The 17,172-nt window shown below is 41.3% G+C and overlaps 1 protein-coding gene across 1 annotated transcript in view; it reads left to right on the top strand.

Moving 5' to 3' along the window:
• The first annotated feature begins 4,160 nt into the window (after positions 1 to 4,160).
• The window catches only part of ppp1r21 (protein phosphatase 1, regulatory subunit 21), a 35,627-nt gene continuing 22,615 nt past the window's right edge, over positions 4,161 to 17,172 (top strand). Inside the window, exons 1-9 of the mRNA XM_080449041.1 lie at positions 4,161 to 4,637; positions 8,058 to 8,126; positions 9,785 to 9,931; positions 10,566 to 10,667; positions 12,312 to 12,476; positions 13,492 to 13,550; positions 15,634 to 15,728; positions 16,313 to 16,365; positions 16,488 to 16,637. Of these exons, the coding sequence (XP_080305167.1) occupies positions 4,584 to 4,637; positions 8,058 to 8,126; positions 9,785 to 9,931; positions 10,566 to 10,667; positions 12,312 to 12,476; positions 13,492 to 13,550; positions 15,634 to 15,728; positions 16,313 to 16,365; positions 16,488 to 16,637 (894 nt within the window). The 5' untranslated portion in view covers positions 4,161 to 4,583. The remainder of the gene's footprint in view (positions 4,638 to 8,057; positions 8,127 to 9,784; positions 9,932 to 10,565; positions 10,668 to 12,311; positions 12,477 to 13,491; positions 13,551 to 15,633; positions 15,729 to 16,312; positions 16,366 to 16,487; positions 16,638 to 17,172) is intronic.

The raw sequence follows: 17,172 nt of genomic DNA, 5'->3' as shown, positions 1-17,172 counted from the left end.
CTAGGCCTAGTTTATTGTGTGTTGCAGTTTGCAAATATTTCTTTCAGCCTGTTCAGACTGCACAAGCCTTTCAACAATGCTGTGCTTGCTTTATACCGACCCTTTCGTTTTCATGTCTTTTTTTTTTAGCACATCAACGTGTTAAGTAGGTAAGTTGCCAGAACAGAAAAATCCAGCCCTATCGTTGATTTCCAAGGCTGTGGTGTTGCCTTTTGATGGATGCATCATCAGATGTCCTAACGACACTTCTCTGTAAGTTAATTAGTCATGGCGGACCGCAGGATTGAACACAGCGTGACCCCGAACAAGGGGTTGTCTGACTAGCCCCCAGGCTCATTGGCACGGCTTCTATTGTTCAGTGTGGAGTCCTCTGTGTGTGTGTGTGTGTGTGTGTGTGTGTGTGTGTGTGTGTGTGAATTGGACAGGGGGCTTCTCCCTACTGACTGCCTCAATTCAGCTAGAACACTTTGTTTCTCAACGTCTGGCCCGGGGGCCCAAATATGGGACCCTCACAGATCTGTACAAATGGAAATATTTTTTTCATCTCTTGGAACCCCAATCTACACTAAAAACTATCTGTGTTAATTTAACTGAGTGTGCAAAAAATGGAACCAACATGTTGGTTCCATTTTTGCACTCTCAGAGTTAACAGACCTGTAAAGGGTTCCATTTGGACCCCCTGGTGGTCCCCGGGCCTGACGTTGAAGAACCCAGTGAGCTGGAAATCAGAGCAGCACTACCTCCCTCCTCCCCCCTCTTCCCACATGGCCCTAGCAACCACGCCACGCCGACAGTTGCCAGGCAACCAGACAATACCGGAGCCACTGGCTGCGGGCTTTAGTCTGTGAGTGAATGTGAGTGAGAGTTTATGTTTTGCCCGTATCCCTTTTTTAAGATCACAGAATGATATATCAACAACAAGAGAGCAAAAGGGTTTTTTATTCATCATCAAAAGAGAAGTCAACAAGCCTTGTCTGCTGGGAACGTATTGACAGAATTGACTGCTGGTAGTCTAGCCTATATTTAAACCCTGTCCCAATTGTGAGTCATGACGACTGTTGTGTGAAGGCTGAAACTATAATTATTATGAATGAAGCGCAGTGGTGTAAAGTAACTAAGTACATGTACTCAAGCACTGTACTTAAGTACAATTTTGAGGTATTTTTTTTACTTTACTAGAGTATTTCCAATTGTCTATATTTTTACTTCTACTCCCCTACATCTCAGAGGCAAATATTGTACTTTTACTCCACTACAATTATTTGACAACAAGTTACTAGTTAATTTGCAGATGTGAAGTATTACATTATGAAACACACATTAACCACTTTACCACTTTTATAGGCTATTTGAAAATAGCAGATCTACAAGCTCACAACGCATCGACGCGTTGTGATCTTGTAGATCTGCTATTTTCAAACATTTTAGTACTTTTACTTTTGATACTTTAAGTACATTTTGATAACAATACTTTTGTACTTTTACTCGAGTGCATTTTTACGGCTCTAGCAGTGATTCTCAACCATTTTAATTTCAAGGACCCCCAGTTTGACATACATTAGGCTACGGACCCCCATTTAATGGCATTTCTATCTCTGGTGTAGGGTCCATTTGGTTCCATTTGTACACTCTCTTGAGTTACAGACCCATAAGGGTCCATTTGGTTCCTAACTATCATTTAGCTGGGGTGAACCCCCTGGAACTCCCCCAAAGGACCCCTGGGGGTCCCCAAACCCCCACTTTGAGGGCTAGTGGATGTCATGATGAGTCGCATTTCATTGGAATTCTGTGTGAAACAACAAGGCCACTGATATCTTCGGGGAAAACACCAATTCTATGCCTCACACACTAGGGTACACTGACCCACTTCTGGCTTAGACCTCACACCCTATGGGCATATCCATTACCACAATAATAATAATAATAATAATAATAATAATAATGATAAACTTTATCCAGCACTTTTCAAAACAAGGTTACAAAGTGCTTTAAAGAGAACATGATAAAAATCAAAACAACAGCGTCACAAGCAGAAAGGACAAGGTAAGTAAACGGGACAATAATAATGGAAAGATGCAAAAGGTTTCTACAATTTACAACTTATAGGCATTTAGCAGATGCTCTTAATCCAGAGCGATTTACAGTAAAGCAAGGACAACACAAGATAATACATCAAAATGCATGTATTATCTTGTGTTGTCCTTGCAAAAGGTTTCTATCACAGATGAAACTGGGACTATACGGGATTATCCTGGAATCAAGACATTCATCTGTGCATTAACATGCAGCTGACCCCACAATGGTATAGGATTATTTACCAGTTGGAAGCAGCACATGTACAATAAGTATGTTAGTCTCATTTGATATTATTGTCTTGTTTCTTTCCACTTAGAATAGCCTACTTTAAGACATTGTAAAAACAATTATTATAATTATTTACTACAGTCATTAATGCTGCACTGTGTAACTTTCCTCTTCTACCCCGGATTTGAACCCGGTTTCCTGCGCAAGTGCTGACTTTTCTTTTTCTCCATTGAGCTAATAGAGCCGGCCTGCTTGCTCAGGGGATAAATTGAATTGGGGTTCCAGGGGGTCCCCAGCTAAATCTGATAATATATCATCAAAATCAGTTTAACCATCTGCTAATTTCAAATAATCTTGAACTTGTTTTAAAATCTTTGGAATATTTTTGAAACATTAACACCACAAATCTTGTATGGGGGTCCCTGGCACAAAATATTTTCAAATGGGGGTCCGTACCAAAACATATATACATTTGGGGGTCCTTGACATGAAAAGGTTTGAGAACCCCCCAGATAAATGTGATGAAATAAACTTCCCAAACAATTAGAGATTTTTTTTTTGTTAGACATCCAATCGCTAGAGGGCAGTGTTGGTTTGTATATAGTTTCATTATTGGACCTTTGAACTGTGTGGGACTTCGCTTTCTGGCAGCGTTGCCATGTCTGCTTATTACAAGCTTGTTTTTCCGTTAAGTTGCTTGTAAATATTGGTAGTTGCGGGTTGTGTTTTTTTAGGCTTGTCTCTAAGGTTTAGTTGCTTATTTGGTCTTGTTTGGGCTAATTAATATTTAAACCAGTGGTTCTCATCTCAAATATTTTCATGTCATCGTGGATGGACCCCCAAACAAGTATTTGTCCCCTAACCCCCATCTGAAAATGTTTTGTGCCAGATTTGTGTTGTTAGAATATATTTTAAAAAAAACATTGCAAATATTCCACTTTTTCTTTTCAAGATAAAAAAATAAAAAAATAGCAGATCTACAAGCTCACAACGCGTTGTGAGCTTGTAGATCTGCTGTAAATGTTAAAGTGCTCATGTGGCCCATAGTCGCTTCTTTTGGGCTGGTTTTCCTAGACCTGGTTGCTTGTTTCTCTCACAGAATCTGGCAACACGGGTTCCCGAATCCGGTCTGAGCGGAAATAACTTTACGTCATCAGGTGGCCGGAACCAATAACCGGAACCACAGGTGCCGTGCATCTCTAAAATGATTCCCCCTAGTTTAAGATTGGTTTAAATTGGTATAACCGTGTGGTTTCTTTCAGTGTAATGATGGTTTAGTGTGTTCATCTTTTATTACAACTCGTAGCGCGACTAGCGAGACTAAAACTAATTGATTCGCGTTATTATGTGGGGAACAAAAACAATGTGACGCCAACCCGGAACCAACCACCGGTTTTTGATCACACGGCTCAGTTTCAGAACGAATACCAGGCTTTCTCCTCCGAGCGAGGTGGAAAGTAGCTCCGTTCCGTGAGCAGAAATAGGACATCCGGTTTTCGAGCTAGCAGAAATAAGGTTTCCGGTTGCCTTCAAAATAAGATCGAGCATTTTTTTATACGTTTTTCAAAAGACACAAATCTATTTTTAAAATACATTTATGATGTATGCCTTTTAAATGGCTCATACTAAAACACTTATAAGTAGCAAGTTTTTTTTTTTTTAAAGACACAATTGTATTTAAAAAAAAATACATTTATGATGTACAGTTTAAATGCTTAATTTATAGTTTTAATGTGCAAATGAATCGTTTCTCAATGGCCTTTTTACTCTAGACGGTACTCTTATTCTGAAGAGATCGTCGACCGGAAGTCTTATTTCTGATAAGTTATTTCTGCTCACGGAACACAGCTGAAAGTCTACCGATGCGAGGCTAGTAGTCAGTAGCTTAGCCAGTTAGCTTGCTAGCATATCCGACTTTTCTCTCCAAATGAAATCGGATGATCCCCAGGCAGCAGTCCATCGTTCCTCCTCCGTCCTCCCCCGGGTCACAGCAACAATGCATCCGGGCTTCAGTCACCCCGTCTGACGGGGACACACTCTAGTTTGCTGTCTTAATGCAGGGAATCCAATCCATAGCAAGTTGACGATTATTAGAGTCACTAGACTAGCCTCTCATCCTAGTGGGTAGGTAGGTAGGGTACTAGGGTAGGTATAGCCTGTTTAAAGCAGCTGTCACAACACAAGGCGAGGAGCAACTGTCTTGTCTGCTGGCTGGTGGTAGACAGGCTGGTAGCCATTATCTGTGTTCAGTACAGTAGCCACTAGCCAGAGGTTCCAGGATGGCTGCAGACCTGCAAGCAAAATACACCAAGTTGGCACAGGAGTATTCCAAGGTAATAAATGAACCCGTTCAATATCTTAACGAGTGGCTGAATCAGTGGCTCTCAAACTGTGGGACTGTGGGTGGGTCTGTCAACCTGTGGGTCCCCATTAGCTCTGGTCCATTAGCCTAGACTCCTAGGCTATTAATGGACCAGAGCTAGGTCCCCATATGATTGGGGGGGGGTCCTCGGCAGTGGTGGAAAAAGTACTCAAATTCTTTACTTAAGTAAAAGTACCAATTCTGCAATATAAAGATACTCTGTTACAAGTGAAAGTTCAGAATTCAAAATTTACTTGAGTAAAAGTACAAAAGTATTGGCATCAAAATGTACTTAAAGTATCAAAATTAAAAGTACAAAATATATGAAAATAGCAGATCTACAAGCTCACAACGCGTCGCGCTGCGATGCGTTGTGAGCTTGTAGATCTGCTATTTTCAAATAGCCTATGTATAAAATAGGGCTAAAGTGGTTAATGTATGTTTAATAATATAATAATGTATATCTGCAAAGTAACTAGTAACTAAAGTTTTCAAATAAATGCAGTGGAGTAAAAGTACAATATTTGCCTCTGAGATGTAGTGGAGTAGATGTAAAAGTATTGGAAATTGGAAAGACTCAAGTAAAGTACAAATACCTCAAAATTGTACTTAAGTACAGTACTTAAGTAAATGTACTTAGTTACTTTCCACCACTGGTCCTCGGATGACAGTGAAGTGACAAGTCAAGTCTTTTAATACCTCAAAAAGAAAAGAAAAAGACCATTATTGCATCAAAGGTAATCAACAAACTACACTATACAAACTGGTCAAACATTGGTCAAATTGTCAAATGATCAGTGGTGGAAAAAGTACTCAAATTCTTTACTTAAGTAAAAGTACCAATACTGCAATATAAAAATACTCTGTTACAAGTAAAAGTCCAGAATTCAAAATTTACTTGAGTAAAAGTACAGAAGTTTTGGCATCAAAATGTACTTAAAGCACCAAAAGTAAAAGTACTAAAATGTTTGAAAATAGCAGATCTACAAGCTCACAACGTGTCTTATCGCGACGCGTTGTGAGCTTGTAGATCGGCTATTTTCAAATAAAGTGGTTAATGTATGTTTAATAATGTAATTTATATCTGCAAAGTATCTAGTAACTAAAGTTTTCAAATAATTGTAGTGGAGTAAAAGTACAATATTTTCCTCTGAGATGTAGTGGAGTAGAAGGAAAAGTATTGGAAATTGGAAATACTCAAGTAAAGTACAAATACCTCAGAATTGCACTTAAGTACAGTACTTAAGTAAATGTACTTAGTTACTTTACACCACTGCAAACGATATAAGAAAGAGGCAACAATTGTGAAAATAGCCGATCTACAAGCTCACAATTGGCTATTTTCACAATACTTATCTGTGGAACAGAGTCAAACTTAATGTAATGCCTCAACTGTGTATATCTGTCTGTCTCTTATATGTCATCATGATTTGTGTGCATGGGGTTCTCATCTTAAACAAGCTCAGTGCTTAATGAGTCTTCCAGTTTAGTAGACCTTGTATTGTGAATCTGTACTTCCATGTACTGTTATTCTCATGTCTTACTAAATAAAAGTACATCAATCAATCAACTCCTACAATTCTAAGTGATTATCGGGGTGGGGGGTCCCCAGTTCAAATATGATTGTTTTGGGGGGTCATCGCCTGCAAAGGTTGAGAATCACTGGGCTAAATGATACCCTTGTCCCCTATTAACTGGTTTCATAACCAACTTTTGTCCCCAAATGTGGCCTATATGGAATTGGCAGGATCCCACTTCACGATGATCTGGCAGACACTATAGCTGGCATTGTAATTTGATTTGTGCTGCAATACACTTTAGTGGATGAATGGAATATAGAAAATAGAAAATGAAATAGTTCATTAATCATTACCACATCTTTTGGCTTAGCCCCTGTCTTTACTAGTGTTTGAGATCAAAAGTCCCACTGTGTGTCACTGCTGAATCAGCATTGAATGACAGCCTAGCAAAATACCTACCTGGTTACAGAACATGAAAACGTGTAGTGTTACTGTATGTCACTCCACCACTGGGCACACAGTGTTGCAGAACATTGTGCACAATAATTATTTTGTACGAGATTTTGATCGATTGAATACTTTATTAGTTAGAAATGTAAACCGGCACGTGGTACAGTTACGACATTAAGGTTAAAACGATAACACAAAAAAGTCCTGTGTTCTCTCCTCCGCGTCATCAGTGCCCACTTCCCCCTGTCAGGTCAGGTGATAATAAGCGGCCTGCTCACTCCTCATGCGTTGAAGGAAGCATGAGCTCAGTTCGGGGCTCTCCCCAGGCTGGCAGAGGGAGAGTAGCGTCCAGGATTACAAGCTTAGGCATTGGCACTTGGTGAAAAATGGGTTACAAAATCGTGGGATAATTTTTTATATATATTTTTTTATCCTGAGGACTTGTTTCCATTGTGGTTTCCTATGTATTCAATTCATCAACAGATAAATGGATCATAGCTATCATCATTATCTTATCTTGCTTCTGACATGTGGGGGGGAAACACTGTACAGTGTGTGTCATTTTGTGTGGAGACCACTACACATTGTTTTTCTACCCTTTGTCACGGTCAGCTGACGACACGTGTTGCTGCTGTTTCCTGTTCATCTGGTCGGCCTATAAATCTCCCTGTTAGCGGTGCACTAGTCCATATCCTGCTCGAGAAGTGCTGACTCTGTATTGTTTAACTCGTGATTCTGCAACAATTCATTGTAAACGCCTACAAAACATGTAGTAGGACAGGAGGAGATGAGTTATGAAAGCTATGAAAACCCTCAGAGGAATGAACGATGGCCTCATTTTACATAATTTTTTTCACTTTAAAGGGATAGTTCACCCCCAAAATGACTTTTTTTCTATCGATTAGTCACCCCATGGAGACTTGAATTCATGGATTTTTTTTTTCTTTTTTTTTCGCATTCCTAAGCCAATAATTTGATGACCGGCGACACAAACAGTCTCCTTTGTGTCTCCTACCGGAAACGCTGCTTACCGGTCCGCTGGTCACCAAATTATTGGCTTAGGAATGCGACAGGAACAAAAAAGATTCCATGAATTCAAGTCTCCATGGGGTGACTAATCGATAGAAAAAATGTATTTTTTTTGGGTGAACTATCCCTTTAAAGTTGTCAGGTTGTTCAAGAAAGCCTTTTCATAAACCTAATTCATAAAACCTATTCTCTTTTATTACCTGTTGCAGTAATGTGTGGTTCCCTCTATAACCTTTCTATTATTATATTTCAAATAGAAAGGCAGCTTAATGAGCTTTATATAAAGCTCTTTATTGTTATTAATAGACATCTGGGCCATGCGCTCCCAAGCTGTTGGCTGTGTTGTATACGTCTCTCTCTTTACAATATGTTCTGTCTGTTGTTCTGTACAGCTCCGTGCCCAGAACCAGGTCCTGAAGAAGGGAGTGGTGGATGAACAGGCCAACTCCGCCTCACTCAAGGTATATCTTCATTAACCACTCTCAACAATAGGTAGGTAGGTACTTTATTCATTCCCGAGGGGAAATTAAGATTTTACAGCAGCTCTCATAGAGACATCAATAAAAACACAATATAATAATAATAAAAAATACATCTAAAATAGGCATCTAAGCATATTCAACCTACAATATAAAAAAATTGACAGACCAAACACTACTAAAGAGTCCGATGGCTTGCACCCCACACCCCCCATCCTAATCAGCCTGATCAAGCCAACAAGATGAGGAGTTGTACAGTCTTATTGCTGCAGGCAGACAATATCTCCTATAGCGCTCCTTCTTGCAACTTGGGTGTAACAGTCTTTTGCTAAAGGAGCTTTTCTGCCCTGCCACAGGATTATTATTTATTTTTTAACCCATTAAGACCTGGAACTAGGGGTGTGCTGATACACTAATTTCACAGAACGATACGATACGATATTGGGCTTATAACTTCGATACGATTTCGATACGATACGCACTTTTTTATTATGAAAATATATAGGGGGGAGAAAAAAAGCAAATGCAAACAAATAATTATGTTTTTGCATTATTCAGACATGCAAACTTGTAGCTTTTCAAAACGATACATATCGTCACGAAAACGTATCGCGATATATCGCGGGACGATATATCGGCACACCCCTACCTGGAACGCATCTGTGTCACTTTAGATCTCTTTGGTGCCGCGCTATGAGCTTGTATATCTGCTATTTTTGAAAAAAACGCGATTTTGTTTTTTGGATTTTTTCCCAAAAATCTGTTAGAATTTAGAACATTTTTAGAATCGTCTCAGGCCTTAATGGGTTAAAGATTTATTTTTGGGCTTTTATGCCTTTATTTGCCAGGACAGTAGGCATGCAGCAAAGGCCGTCGGGATCGGGAGTCGAACCCACGACGCCCTGTCAGGCTACATTGAGCCTAGTGTGCCTGGAACCGCTACGCCAGTGGGCCAGGGCCCCTGCTACAGGATTTTATTGTCACATGCAATTACAATACAGCTGTGGCAACATTGCAGGCAGTTTTCACTGCCGCCTGCAATGTTGCTTGTGCTGAACGCCTTCTCGACAGTGTGGACCCCAAATTTAAAATACAATAAAAACTAGAAAATGTGCTCCTCGGAGCACAGGTCTCCGCCAGTACTGTTCCTGATTAATCCTGTCTTACCTATTTATATTACATATTGTCACGTGTCACTTGACCAATGTTAGCTTGGCTGATGGAAGCTCACTTCAAAAAAATATAAAAGATTTTTTGAAGATTTTTTACATTAGCCCTGATGATAAAATATAAATGATTTTTTGAAGATTTTTTACATTAGCCCTGATGATAAAATATAAATGATTTTTTGAAGATTTTTTACATTAGCCCTGATGATAAAATATAAATGATTTTTTGAAGTGACACACCTATTTATAGGTTTCTATGTCATCATGCGTCTCGCTAGCCAATCAGAGCATTGGTGACAACAATATTGTCACACGAAGCTTGACCAATGTTAGCTTGGCTGAGACGGGGACACACACGGAAGGACAAGAACGAAAACACACTCTCCACCTCTGGCGGAGACAAAAAGGCTTAGACAGCTACAGTACATTAGCCCTGATGATAACGTGTGTTGTTGCTTTCCCCACCTCCAGGACCAGCTGAAACAGAGGGATCAGAGCCTAAGGAAGGTGGAGCAAGAGATGGACAGCCTGAGCTTCAGGAACCAGCAGCTAGCTAAGAGAGTGGAGCTCCTCCAGGAGGAGCTGGCTGCAAGTGAAGCCAAGGGTAAAAAGGGCAAGGTAGGCTCAAGGAATGGCTACACAACTGGACAAAGAGGGGGGGGGGGTAAACTGTGTGTGGTTGTTGTTATCATAGACATATAAAGGCAGACGCCTCCTCCGGCTCTGAAGTGTCTGTATCTCAGGCGCCATTTTGGAGAAGGCAAGCTTCCTGACTACTGGCCAATCACAGCGCATCTTTTCCGGGACTCGGCAGAATCTAGTTGTATAAATATATAACGGGATATTTTTATACGACTAGATTCTGACAAGTCCCGAAAAAGACGCGCTGTGATTGGCCAGTAGTCAGGAAGCTTGCCTTCTCCAATAAGGGCGGCCGCGATACAGGTCGCTCCAATGAACTGCAGCGGCCAATGAGGTATCTAGGTTTCTATATCTATGGTTGTTATTACCACCTCTGACGAAGTTGGGCGGAGTTTGTTTTTGCCCCATTCTGTTTGTTTGTTAGCAAAATGACTGCATAACGGATGGATTGCACCGTACTGAGTGCACTCCTTCTGGTTTGGATACCTGTGGTTCACACAGTTTGGCTGCGTGAACCACAGTTTGGCACAAAATGTGGCACAAAGGATCCCAAGAGATCTTATCATTACTATGCATGCAGTATGCACCATGTTTTCTTTCTCATCTCCAGAATAAAGGAGAGTCCCCGTCACAGCAAGGCCTGCAGACCCAAAATGTCTTCGACGAAGACCTGCAGAAAAAGATCCAGGAGAATGAGAGACTGCACATCCAGGTTAGCGGCTATCCGTTAACCAAAAACAGTAGATCTATAAGCTCACAACGCGTAGCATCGGGACACGTTATGAGCTTGTCGAGCTTGTTTTTGAAAAAAAAAAATGTTTTTGTTGGAACCAAAAATGACTATCTTTTCCTATGACACACCCAAAATAGGGCTTCCTAGTTGCCAGTGCAAATTCTTCCCAGAACACCCGTAATACCAATTATGCCATTAAGGCCATTAGCTCACTGCATGCAGAGCTAATGTGGAGTGTATCTGCTTTCAACACCAGTGCTAATCACTGAGTGTGTCTCTGCACACTGGATGCGGGGCTGGCTCAAATTGATTTCTTCTGTGACCGGCTCACATTTTTCACAGACAATTTTGGTTAGGTGGGGGGGTAACACCGTGTATTGATCACCCGCCAAAAGCCTGATATCTCCCCTGGCCAAGTAAAGGGGGATTCCCAATTTCCCTCTGGGCCTAGCAATAGATGTTTGGTGTCCCACGCAGGTTCCAATCTCAGGTGTTAACACTGGGCTTTACAGAGAATAGGGATATGTGTTTTTCTCACACAATGTTTCCTTTCATGCTGTGTGAAGCACTTTGTAACTCTATTTTAACCCATTAACTCATTGAGTGCCCAAATTATTATTATCTATTTCTGGCCATTACGATTTTTATTTTTTTATTTTTTCAAAGTAAAAAAAAAGTGCTTAGGAAGTTATAAGTTAAACAAGGAGTGGATGGAGCTGCAAATCTTCAGATGATGATATCTTGGGTTAAAAGTTTTAGTTTTTTCAAAAACACGTGAAACACGTTAATGGCACGTTGCACCATAGCGCTAAAACACGTGAAACACGTTAATGGCACTCAGTGAGTTAAGACCTGAGGCCGATTCTACAAATTGTCATCTAAATCCTAACAGTTTTTTGAAAAAAACGTATGTTACTATGTCAGTGGTTCTCAAACTTTTTCATGTCAAGGACCCCCACAATGATATGTATTTGGCTACGGACCCCCATCTCAAAATATTTTGTTCCAGGGACCCCCCAGAAGCAAAGACTTGAGTTACAAATGTTCGCTTTAAAAATATATATATTCAAGATTTGCACACATTTTCTCGATTTTTCAAAAATAGCAGATCTACAAGCTCATAGCGCGGCACTCGGTGCCGCACTATGAGCTTGTAGATCTGCTATTTTTGAATAGCCTAAGTGTAAAATAATGCTTTTTAGCTCAAATCAAAAAGTGACACAGATGCATTCCAGGTCTCAATGGGTTAAAAAGCACTGAGCCCTGTTGTTACGTTTATTAAAAGACTTAGACAATATGATGGTACTGTATGGACAGTGTCAATCACCGTTTTTCTTTCACCATTTCCACTCCCCTTCTCTCTCCACATAATTCCTTTGTCAAACCTATTCTTTTTAACCAAAGCCTTATATTTTCCTCCTTCATAATGTTCTCTCCTTCATAATGTTCTCTCCTTCATAATGTTCCTCCTTCATAATGGCGACTCTGCTACAGTGTAGCTGACTACTTTTGTAGCTTTTACTTGTGTGTGAATGCTGCAAAACAGAAGTCGTACACGACATTGTGTCAGTAAATAGGTGTTTATAGAAGTTCTGTGTCTTTGTGTTTCCTCTTTCCTGTCAGTTCTATGAGGCCGGTGAGCAGCACAGGAAGCAGGAGACCGAGCTGAAGGCTCGGCTAGAACAGCTGGAGAGAGACACCGAGCTGCACCAGGCCGTGGTGGACGGACTCACCACCAAGTACATGGAGACCATCGAGAGGCTGCAGAGCGACAAGGCCCGCCTAGAGGTGAGGGGACATGGGAACAGTAAATGATAAATGGTGCATTTATATAGCGCTTTTATCCAAAGCGCTTTACATAGATTGTGCATTACATTCACCCACACATTCACACACCAATGGCAGAGGAAACCCATGCGAGGCACCAACCTGCTCATCGGGAGCAATTAGGGGTTCAGCGTCTTGCTCAAGGACACTACGACACTAACTCACAGCAGTAACACACACAACAGTAATCTCGCGTCACCAGACTTTCTAGCCTGGTAAACCCCCCCTCCCTCCGGAAATCTCATTTGCATTTGATTTCAGGAAGGAGGTCTGGGATCGCTCAGGGAGTAAAGCTGCCCGGTCCGCTGCGTGTTAGAACCAATCAGCGGCTACTAGGGGCGGGATCATCCAATCACCTGCCAAGTAGCTTGAAAAAATGAAAATGCCGTCTGTCATCGATTCTGCTTCAGGAGTCTCAGATGGAAGTAGGCTGTGAAACAAAATGTGTGTCGCAAGCTTCTTCCATTTGACAGAGTCAGGTTACAGACTTTCCACCTCAGAGGAAAGCCTGGTATTCGTTCCAAACTGGCCCGTGTGATCCGGTCTAGACCACGCCTACTGAAAAACGAAACAAAAAAAGAATATGGTGGTTCCGGTTGCTGCCTGGTTCCGTTTTTCTTCGGCGCCGCTTTATTTTGGTTCCCCCTGTTAGTTTCCCCAATCCCCATTTAAATGCTGAAGCGAGTACAACTACTAGTTTAGTCTCGCCAGTCGCTACGAGTTGGAATAAAAGATGGCTATAGCCAACCAACTATTCCTATTAGCTAAACTACGCCGCATCAAGGGTTTTATTGTAGGCCCTAAAATTAGTTCCGGCCACCTGAAGTTACGTTCGACGGTGTCACTTGTCAAAATAAACAAATCCATAACAAGCGATGTGACAGGATTTTAGTTATATCTTCGTAAGCGACACCCTTGCATGGTGGTGTATAGATATAGCTTAATGTGTGTGTGTGTATATTCTGTCCTCTGGTAGGTGAAAGGCCAGACTCTGGAGAGGGAATCTAAAGAGTGCAGAATGCGAACAGAAGAGTGGTGAGTGTGCTTCCTTCATTTCCTTCAGTTCTCTGGTGGTTGAAAAATTATTGAATCCATCCACACCATGCTATATTGTTACCGTGACCCATTTATGTAGGATCCTGGTGATATCCCAATTTTATTGAAAACTAAGCACTATCTAAAACCATCTATCTGAACTATCTATCTAAACCAAGGGTTTTCAACAGGTGGTCCGTGGACCACTGGTGGTCCGTGAAGGTACTGCATGTGGTCCCTGACCATGTATTTAATTCATTTTCTTCCACGGAACAGTGTCAGTCAATGAAGTCAGTTACTGGGAAGTCGGAGGTCAAGAAATTCCACTGAAAAGGGAGTTAGAATCTCAAGAAGGAGAAGTGTACCAGATTGCCTGATTGAGTCATCATTATTATAATTTTTTTAGCTCTGGACCACTCGTATATTTCAGTCAAATAATACCTGATATAATAATGGCTTGATATAATTTGTTGCGTAGTATCGTGCAACGAAGCCCTTAACAGTCATTATTTAATTTCTCCCACAGCACACCTATTAATTCAAACATTTTCCGACATTTGATGGACTATTATTTAAACATTTAACAATGGTATTTTATTTATGTTTGTTTACATTTTAAAACATTTTCCCATGGACCACCTGCAGGCCTCATTATGCCATGGACCACTAGTCCGTGATAATCTTAGCCCATATCCCCTCCCAACACAACGGTGGTCCCCGGGTTGATTCTTAATCAGGGTGGTGGTCCCTGGTTCACAATCAGTTGAAAACCACTGAGCTAAACTACTGTATCTCAACCAATAAGACCCTTATACAGGGCATATTAACCCCGCACAGAGAAAGTCGAGGTTATGTGTATATTTGTGACCAGGTGCAGGATAAAATAATTAGGGCATGAAAATATTATTTTTATTCTTTATAAATATGGGAGCTTGACTTCCATTGTGCAGATAATACATTTCCAAATATTGTGGCTCAAACGAACCACAGTAAAGCAGTCTTAACCTAGCCTGGTAAACCCTCCCTCCGGAAATCTAATTTCTATTTGATTCCAGGAGTGAGTCTGGCCTGATAGCCCATTGTGGGGGTTTCTAGTGGAATTACCAGCTAACCGAGCCTATCAGCGTCGTCGCACATCGTTCTGTGATTGACAGCGACAGTTGGCCAATCAGGTGGCGAGTTCGAGTGAGCCCAAAACACGAACGGCAGCCATCTTTTTCTGTCCGCTATAATCTCCGCGATTTTTTGACTTCAAAAAGCTCTCTAACTTCTATTTTGAGGCACGGAATTTACTTATAAGATATCGTTTGGATAGAATTTAGTTGTTTAACTTCATATATGTGGTCAATTAATCATGACAAAGCCTATTTAAAAATAAAAATTTAGAGAACCGGTAGGGGTGGCCAGTGACACCCATGTACCCGAATAAGGCAACCCATTTTGGGCTTGGCTGTCTCAAAAGTCCCGTTGACGTCACATTAGACTGGTGAACTGCTGATTGGCTGAAGGGGAAAAAATATCATTGGCTGAAGGGGTTGTCAGTCAACGGTATTACTTCCGCCCAACTCAGCCTGCAGCCAATATTGCAGAATGGGCGATCAGGCCAGACTCACTCCTGGAATCAAATAGAAATTAGATTTCCGGAGGGAGGGTTTACCAGGCTAGTCTTAACCACAAGGCATGGTCATTGTTCAATATTATTTGTTTCTAAACAGCCCCCCCTCCCTACTCTCCCCTGTTTGAGTTTTATCATATGCCTTCAGTGTCATTGCGGGCTGACAATGAAATGAGGTGAAATGTAATAAACTTTCATAATGATGTGGTTTGGAGATGGGGAGGCTGTTGGCGGTAATGTCTATTGATGTGTGGTTATTGGGCCCTTTATTTCTCCCTTTCTCTACTGCGTCTACTACAGTGCACAATGAAATATTGTTAATGTATCCATTTGTAACTCGGTGAGATGTGTACGAATGGAACCAAATGGACCCGTACGGGTCCATTTGGTTCCATTCGTACACATCTCAGCGAGTTCAAATGAACACTGAGGATTTGAATGCGTGTTCTTTGCGGTTGTTCTCTGCAGTCAGCAGCAGCTGAAGAAGTGCCAGTCGGAGCTGAACAGACAGGTGAAACAGAGCAGCAGTGTCATCCAGGAGAAAGTGCCCTTCAATGACACCAGTGAGTATTTAAATCCATTTAGACCATGGGGTTTCAACTGGTGGTCCGTGAAGGTATTGCATGTGGTCCCTGACCATGCATTTAGTAATGTAGGAAAGTGAAGATTTGTATGAGAAACAGTGCAGTAAATGACCTGGTGACGTATGATGACGCGTCAATGTTGTCAGTTACTGGGAAGTTGGATGTCAAGAACTTCCACAGAAATGGGAAACTGTACCGGATTGCCTGGTTGAGTCACCACTTGTAGGAAATGTGCCCATAATCAATCCCATGTGTCTGCTTGCTCATACATAAGTTGAAATGAATCAGCTAACATGAGTTTTTGAGCTCTGGACCACTAGAATATCTCAGTTAAATAATAACTTAAGGGCTTGATTTAATTCACCTCGAATTAACAAATTAAATGATTCCCTTAACAGTCATTTAATTTCAAGCTTTTTCCCCCACACCACGCCCATATCCCCCCTCCCAGTGGTCCCCAGGTTGAATTTGCAAAATTTGTGTTATTTTTTGTCATATATAGCAAGGTTTAACACAGTCATCTGCTCAAGTCTAACAGGGGTCTTTCCTCTCGTGTTTTCCAGAATTGAGTGTTTACAACAGTCTGAATGTTCCACCACACAACCGAAGACATCAGGTGAGTGAGGATATGATGACAGTAGCCCAGTAATGCATGTATCAGCACTTCACATGGGATGTGAGTGGGGAGTCTCTGTTGGGGACTTCACAAGTTTTCTGTGTTCTTCCTCTTGGATTCAGCTGAAGGCTCGGGACGTGGCAGGTCAAGCATTAGGGCTCGTACAGGACCTGGTGGCTGCTCTGTTGAACTTCCATTCCTACACAGAACAAAGAGTCCACATCTATCCCCTGGACTCTTCCATTGAGCCCATCTCCCCTCTCAACCAGAAGGTAAGACAACTTTACACAAAAAAACACGGGGATATTTAGTCAATAGTCATATTCGATTTATTTCTACAAATGTATTACATTCATGTCATGTTCAATGACACAAGTACCAATGTTTGACAGCGTCAACATGAACTTCTCATGGTTGTGGGTACCAACGATTCCACGTTGGGTTGTCCCACACGCCAACAGGATGAAATCACCAGCGTGTCTAAAACTACCGTATGCATACCGAGCGCATAAACAAAAAGTCTGCATAATTATAGTTTGGCTGCGCACAATGCCGGCTATGGACTAGTTGCATTATCATTCCCCAAATACTCTATCCCATTGGTTCTCAAAGTGGGGTCCGGGGACCCCCAAGGGTCCTTGAGGGAGTTCCAGGGGGTCCCCAGGTAAATGATAGATAGTTAGGAAACAAATGAACCCTTATAGGTCTGTAACTCTGAGAGTGTACAAATGGAACCAAATGGACTCTAACCGGTCCATTTGGTTTCATTTGTACACTCTCATAGTTAAATTAACATTGATTTTACAA

This window comes from Gymnoscopelus braueri, assembly GCF_963280865.1.
Source record: "Gymnoscopelus braueri genome assembly, chromosome: 14".
In the NCBI taxonomy this organism is placed as follows: Eukaryota; Metazoa; Chordata; class Actinopteri; order Myctophiformes; family Myctophidae; genus Gymnoscopelus; species Gymnoscopelus braueri.
This window is presented reverse-complemented; position numbering and strand designations above follow the sequence as displayed.